General features: G+C 41.7%; 1 protein-coding gene across 1 annotated transcript; it reads left to right on the forward strand.

Annotated features, from left to right (window-relative positions):
- Positions 1–1,767: 1,767 nt before the first annotated feature.
- Positions 1,768–7,433, forward strand: col10a1a (collagen, type X, alpha 1a; the record flags this gene model as incomplete). The annotated part of the gene is made up of 2 exons (XM_084181694.1): positions 1,768–1,900; positions 5,010–7,433. 2 exons carry the CDS (start codon positions 1,768–1,770, stop codon positions 6,854–6,856), a joined length of 1,980 nt encoding a protein of 659 aa, XP_084037820.1. The 3' UTR covers positions 6,857–7,433.
- Positions 7,434–7,966: the final 533 nt, after the last annotated feature.

The raw sequence follows: 7,966 nt of genomic DNA on the forward strand, positions 1-7,966 counted from the left end.
AGTTAAGACAAGGTGGTTCAGGGAACATAGTACTGGGGGATATAGCTGATTGAGGAAATACTACATATTGCCAGTAGCTATAATTGTAGGAATAGGCCTGCTGATGTATATGGTAGAAGATTCCCAAAAATAACAAGAAGTGACCACAGAGGCCACTTCACATCCCACAGAAGTTGACTAGCAGAACCTACCCCCTTGTGTTGAAGTCTTGATACTGCATCTCAAGAGCACTGGCCAACCACCACACACTACACTGCATTCACCAGGCAGAGATAGAACAAGTTCAACACAAATGGCTTTTCCAGTACTTCTTTTTATAGCTTTAATAGCTGTTTCAAGGGTGAAGCACTAACAAAAATACACAAGTTAAGGACTATAAACTGTTAAGCCTGAAATAGTGGACAAAATGAAAGGTTCACTATGTTCTCGAACAAATAGAAGCTGACCAAACAAAATCCATGCTGCTATGTTCATTTTAGGGTAAAAGGCTAAGTGTGTTTAGCATTAAGTAGCTGTAGATTTAGATCCTATTATAACTGTTGGAATATTAGTTGAAAAGAGGAGCCAGTAGACTTTGCTTCTGCCCATACCTCTGCTGCCCTTCCAGTGTTTTTGTTTACCTTATCATAGGAGTAGTGGGAGATGTTCAGACAGTCTGGAAAGGTAACAGGTGTGTCAAATACAGACAGGCCGGGGCAGATGTAAATTGGGGATGCATATCATATCCTCAATGCCATCTTTGTGAGGCAATGATTCCACTATAGGGGCACCAAAAACAAGGCGTTGTTTTTAGATGTGTTTATCTGGATATTTTTGTAGAGGGTCATAGGAAAAATGAAACAGAAAAATAAAACATTTAACATGTGTCTTTGGTAAATATGATTATTTAACATTGATAAATTGTATCTGAAATGTATATTTTGTCATCTTCATCTAGAGTAGCTCTGAGTCGCTATGCTCACAACACCAGGTAGAGGAAAGTTACACGGAAAACCCAACAAAAGCAAAACAATTTAAAGTCTTCAAACCAAATAGTAAACTATTTTACATGTGTCTAAACTTGATTATTTTGTAGTTGGGGTTGGAAGACTAAAATAAGCTCTTATCATGTGTCTAAATATTCAAAGCAAATAGGCATCCTGATGTGACATGCCCGCATTGGGCAGATCTGTCAGCTAATTACAGTTTAGCTCTGAGAAGGGAGGTACTTGTGTGGTGGGGGCTTTTTTATGATGCAAAGGGCAGATATTGTATAAATACTCACATCATTGTACTGGGAGGCAGCAGATTCTCCAACGTCTTCCTAACCTAAGGATATACAGCAGCAGTAGGAGGACAGTGGTGCTGAAGATTTCTTACCCCTTTTTGGAACTCACTCAACTGCATGCCGGTATGTGTGCTCTTCCTCTCTATCCTCTTCATCTCTTGGGGTAGTGAACACTAGGGCCCTTCCGAGGCCTGACTCGGACTGGGCAGGTGGAAAAGATTTTGGTGCCTTATAAAACCAAGCAGGATAGCCAAAGTTCTATGAGAACAGGCTGAGCTATCAAGGAGGCTGAGACTCACTATTCAAATGTTTCCATGCTATCTATCTAATCTGAAATGTATGTAATCCAGTGTATGTGCAGTTCAGTATGTGTGCAGAGAGAAGAAAGAGTGTTACAAAAATGTCCTTACTAAATAATTGTGTCATTACTGCAACTTCCCCCAAAAATGTAAGCAGTATTGAATATTTTTTTGTTTAATTTGCAGATTTAACCTTAAAAAATGGAAGTACGAGTATTGAGCATCCTCCTCCTCCTGGTGGCCTTGACGGCAGTTCATGGTAGTGGTTCATATGTGGTGAAGAAGGTGATGAAGGCCGCCCCCCAATACCAGCCCTACTCTGTGAAGAGCCACAGTAAGAACCAACATCCTAATCTACATTGCCTAGTATGGTACAAGTGTCTTTGAAATTGCTGTGATACAGTTTCAATGGTCAATGTGACAGTTCAACTATAGTCAATGATAAATCGAACTTCTTCACACTTCACCACAAACATACTCATTTGCAAATGTGTCCACTTACCATGTGATTTACATCTGAGGATTTCAACTTTCAGTTCTTGCACAGGGACAATCAGACATACAGTTAGTGCCAGTTCACGCAAGAGCACTTCTCTAATTTGAAACATGAGCTTTTACCAACTCAAAGGTTATGCAGTGTAATCATTGGCTACTGTGATCTGGATCTTTATCCAATTGCTTAGTGTTTCAGGCCTCGTGATTTTCATAGGAGCACCTGTATAACATTATGTTGCATAGTGTCTGAAGTGAGTACACTGTGTATGCACATGTTATTTCTGTCACTCAGGCTAAATAACCCTACATCTTCAACAGTTATTTTGTTATAATTCAAGGATTAAGTATGTTTTACCTTCATGATATCTTTACTTCAATTGATTTTCAATGTTATTTTTACTGGATTTTCAGTCAATCTCTTGGTACCTTCAGTAGGTCTTAAGAAGTTATTTTAGGATGACCAGTTAGATCAGTGATTCAGCAGTTGAGTAATTTTAGGATGACCAGTTAGAGCTGTGATTCAGTTGTGTAGAACTTAGTGGGGCATAAGGATCTGCTGACATTTCAGTATTTCTTTACATATTTAACTACAAAGAAAAGGACATTTCAGTTATGGAAGTTTGGGTGCTTTGTAGTACAGATGATAGCTAATTTAAGTCATTTATAAAATGCCAATATGTGTTGAGTTGAAAAAAGCACATGAAATACTACAAGTTGAACTGTCTATAAATGATGTCCTCGTTATCTTATAGGATCTTCTCTATTGTAATGAATAGTTGACTTTGCCCTACCTAACTGATGGTAACAGTACCCATACTGTATTTTTTAAAAGTCAGATATATAGTTAACTAATGCATTACTTCTGAAAAATAGACACATTTTATGATTCTTCTTATGTTTACCTTTCAATTAATTCAGTTCTGCATCGGTTTCTTGCAATAGCAAATTAAAGTAAACTGTATTTTTAGATCATATGAAGTACCGTGTAAAATAGTGTGTGCCTCTTGTTAATATTATATGTATTTTAACACTGTCAATTACAGTTCAATCACCCAGCAATGTGGTTGTTTGGGTGTGCCTTTCAAAAAGTAAAAACATCTGTTTTAAATTAATCTAAACTGGGCCTCTACATTTGACCAAGGAGATATGCCTTTTACACCCTGGGTCATGTGACCACAAAAAAGCAAATGAAAAACAACTCCCTTAAATGTCATCATCCTGCTTCACAAATGCTTGTTTTCTCCAAATACTACAGTTTCTTAAGATAGAAATGTCTGCTTTTTTGTATGGTGTGAAATAAGAACAGGTTGAAAACAGAAGATTACTTCTAGCTAATAATTGAACAGGTTTAAATGTTTATGCAGGTTTGATTTCAGCAGTTTATCCTATCATACCGGATGCTCTTAAAGAGGCAATTCCTCCAAAATTAGGATTTAATATCCTAGTTTGCATTATTAGGCGATTTAGTTCACTTCCCCAAGCAGGTTTAACATACATTTGCTGGACAAAAGGGCGGCAATACAAAGTTCGGGAAAATGTAAATTCCACTATGTCATCACACTGCATGCTCAGTTAGCTATACAATCATTTATAATATTCAATTCAATTCAATTAATTCAATAAAATTCCAATAACTTATTTCCTGAGAAGGACCTTCATGTGTGGTGAAGGATTTAGTACAGACAAGACAAATAACAACATGGAAGACAAAATTCGTACAGAATGAATTAGTATCTCAGTATATTTTCTGAACACAATATGCATGTAGACATGGTTGTTTTCTCAATTTAATTAATAAACATTTTGAGTAAATGTGCCAAAATCGATAGAATGACATTGAGGGACAGAGTACCCTGACATTTGCCATTGATCAGGGGCCATATATATAGCAAGGGTCTCTGAGTAGTAGTGCTGATTTAGGATCAGTTTTGCATTTTAGATCGCAATGAATAAGATTACATGGACAGTGGGAGCTGATCATAAATCAGCACTCCTCTTCTGAGACACTTGATACATACAGCCCCAGGACTCAGGTTCCCATGTTTCCAGTAAAAGGACGTGCAAACCAAAATGTCAAACCAGAGCGAGGTTAAATTGGGAAACACCTAGTCTTACTTCTGTCTAGCTAGTTAACTAGGCTAACTAACTAACTTGCCTACCCAAAACAACAATCTAACGCGCAATTTTGGTAAATGGTCTGGAGGTGAATTGCATTCTGGGAATCATAGTATAAAAACATAAGTGGATCCACCACATGTACATGAAATTTGAATATGGAAGCAATACAGAGCAACAAATTATGATTGTTCCTCTGACAATTGCTAAGTGTAACACATTACTGTACTTCTTCAAAGTTGGAATCCATAAATTAACATGTCAGTCTTCCATCACGCAAACAAAATACTGGGGATTTACTACTACACTGCACAATATTAGAGATGTGAGCAGACTAAATAAATGTTCACTTTAAAACGTGTATTTCCGATCAAAAGTTCCCCCATTTGTTGCCTGGGGTGGTCTAGTGGTCTTATCCGCTGCCTTAGATCATATGTACTGTGCAGCTGTGAGCATGGGTCCAAATCCGACCAAATGCTCTAGCACCCTCTTTCCGCCTATCTTTCATCTCTACACCTCTATCTCTAAACCCTATCCAATAAAACACAACAAATAGGAAAAGATGCCCTACGTATGTAAATAGTTGTTATTATTAGTATTCTCTTACTATTATTTAAATTATTATTTGAGAATGAGCGACAATAGTAGCTGACCTAATTATAATTCTTAACCAGCAGAGAACACATGATCGTACATAGGAATTACTATTCCTTGCATTCATTTTTGTAAATTGAAAAAATTATTCCAACATACAATTGCCAATAACACATTTACTACAATAAGATCATTTTTCATCTGTGGTATTAATAAGGTGACTTCTTATTTCCTCACAGTGGTGCCAGTGGCAGGAGAGCCTGGTGCGCCAGGTGAGCCCGGCCCAGAAGGCCCCCCTGGCCCAGCTGGCCCTGCAGGGGAAAGTGCTGTGGGACAGCCCGGACCCGAGGGCCCTGCCGGACCACCCGGACCTGCTGGCTACTCCGCACCTGGCAAACATGGCTCCCCAGGTGGGCCCGGTAAGCCTGGTAAGCCTGGCGCAGCTGGCGAGAAAGGAGAGGCGGGCCCAGCTGGACTTCAAGGTCCCAGGGGCATGCCTGGACCTGCTGGAAGCTCCGGACCTGCTGGGATCTCTTCCACTGGCAACCCTGGACCTCACGGTCTGCCCGGAGCAATGGGGCCAAGAGGGGAAACAGGTCTTAAGGGACATTCAGGTATGCCTGGTTTGCCAGGAGCTAAGGGGGATAGAGGAGTGGGTTTCCCAGGGGCACAAGGTGAGACAGGGGCTGTGGGACCTATGGGACCAGTTGGGCAGCCTGGAGCATCCGGAGTTGGAAAGCCAGGCAAGCCAGGAATCCCTGGTGAGGCAGGAAATTCAGGTAGCCCAGGTAGGGATGGGGCCGCTGGTCCTATGGGATTGCCAGGTGCTAAGGGCCACACTGGGGCTCCTGGTGTAGGTCTGCCTGGGAAACCAGGTGATAATGGGGCTCCAGGTATGCCTGGTGCAGCTGGTCCTAAAGGTAATCAGGGAGCAACTGGAGCATCTGGTGCTCCCGGTATCCCTGGATATGGAAAGCCAGGAGCAAATGGACAGAAGGGTGAGAGGGGAGTTGTAGGAAGCTCAGGCACAACAGGTCAGAAGGGTGAGCCAGGAGCACAGGGATATACTGGTGCTACTGGTGCTACTGGGCCCATGGGTCCCGCCGGTCCTCAGGGTGCAAGAGGCTTCCAGGGAGATACTGGGGAAATGGGTTCCAAAGGTGACACAGGTGCAATGGGACCCCAGGGACCAAAGGGATATAAGGGAGATCAGGGAGCACAAGGTTTCCAGGGAAAGCAAGGTTATACCGGAGCAACAGGCCCAACTGGTGCCATGGGAGCTACTGGAGCTCCAGGTAACAAAGGTGATACTGGCCACACAGGTGCAACCGGTGCTCCAGGTGTCCCAGGACCTGCCGGGCCCAAAGGTTTCCCAGGGCGCAATGGTGAGGCAGGTGAGGCTGGAGCTGCTGGAACCCCAGGTCCCAGAGGACCTGTTGGGCCTGCTGGTGCCGCAGGTACATCTGGCCTTAAAGGACACCCAGGTCTCCCTGGCACACCTGGCCCAGCTGGACTGGCCGCTAAGGGAATCCCTGGCCCTCAGGGTCCCCCTGGGCTACCTGGTGCTGATGGTCAGGATGGTGGCCAAGGCCCTGCTGGACCTCCTGGCCCACCTGGTCCTCCCGGCGAATTCATTTTCGAAACGGGCATGGGCATGGGTGAGGTCATGGTCCCTACTCTTGTTAAGGCCCCCATGTCTGCTTTCTCTGTTTCTCTTTCTAGTCCTTATCCTCCATCTGGGGAACCTATTAAGTTTGACAATGAGGTGTACAATGCAGAGAATCACTATGACACTACCACCGGGCAGTTCACTTGCCAGGTCCCTGGAGTCTACTACTTCTCATACACCATTCACGTGAATGGGGCTCATGCTCTGGTGGCTCTGTACAAGAACGACAAGCCAGTCATGTTCAGCTATGATGAGTACAACAAGGGCTTCCTGGACCAGATGTCCGGTAGCACTGTCCTTATGCTCGATGTGAACGACACAGTCTACCTTCAGATTCCCGATGATGAGGCCAATGGAGTCTTTGCAGCTGAGAATGTCCACTGCTCTTTCTCTGGGTTCCTTATCATTTCAACGTGATACGGTGTCATCCAATAACGATACAACTAAATCTGCAAGCTATTTCCCAACCAGGCAGTTCTCTCTTTTTTGAGGAATAGAAGCATCTCGACTTGAAAAATCCAAGAAATGGGTGCTAAGAAGAAGGAAATAATTTATCTAACAGGTTATCAGGGATGGGGAGGCAATCAACAAAGTTACCAATTATTCAGAATTTTCTTTTTTGTTAGTGGAGGCAACATGTGAAATGTAGGTGTTATGGCTATGTTGTGTTCTGAAAATGTTTTAGTTTTTTCTCATTACAGCAGGTGATTCTTGTTTTGTGTATGTCTGTGTTTTTGTACAACCTTGTTTTTGGTGACCAATTTGATAACCTTATTAAAAGTACATGATTACTTCTGTGCACCATTTTGTACCCAACTTCCTTGTATGTTACCTGAATATTGTGAAATGGCAATGGTTAAATTGACCATTAGAAATAATACAAGATATAACACACCACAAAATACTGTCATACAAATACAAATTGTTTATCGACAACATTGTTATATCCCCAAAGATTAATTGTCATGTAAAGCATAATGACCAAAATAAATGATGTCTTAAAAAAAGTTTTTTTTGTGTGAGTGGGAGTTTTTCAAACAATGCAAAGGCATTTAAAATGTACACAGAACACTGATGATGTTCTAGTCACAATGTTAAGTCATAACTATAGCTAGAATGCTAGCTGATCCCGAAGACTTCAAGTCATTGCGCTAACAGTAGTTAGCAATCGCTAGCGAAACTACCTTTAACTTCCTTCAAAATGCAAACAGAGACATAATTATGGTACCCATGAGTTTATCTGACTGAGTAAGTAGAAAAATAGCTCAGCAGGCTAACAGTGTTGTGGTGTGTACATGGTCGCAGGAAGTGCACCCCCTGATAAATAAAAATGTAAAAAATTATAATAATTATAAACATTTGTAAAACTAGGCCTTTATTACTCCTGTATGAGTGGAGAAAAAAATACTCCTTCAAACCCAGTCGCTCACAAATGGACACAATGAAAATAGAGCATTCTCAAATATTCAATGATTCTTTACTAAAGAAAATTATGAAAGCTCGACCACAAATGAATAATCTTCTTAA

Source organism: Coregonus lavaretus, assembly GCF_964263955.1.
Source record: "Coregonus lavaretus genome assembly, chromosome: 18".
NCBI classification, from domain to species: Eukaryota; Metazoa; Chordata; class Actinopteri; order Salmoniformes; family Salmonidae; genus Coregonus; species Coregonus lavaretus.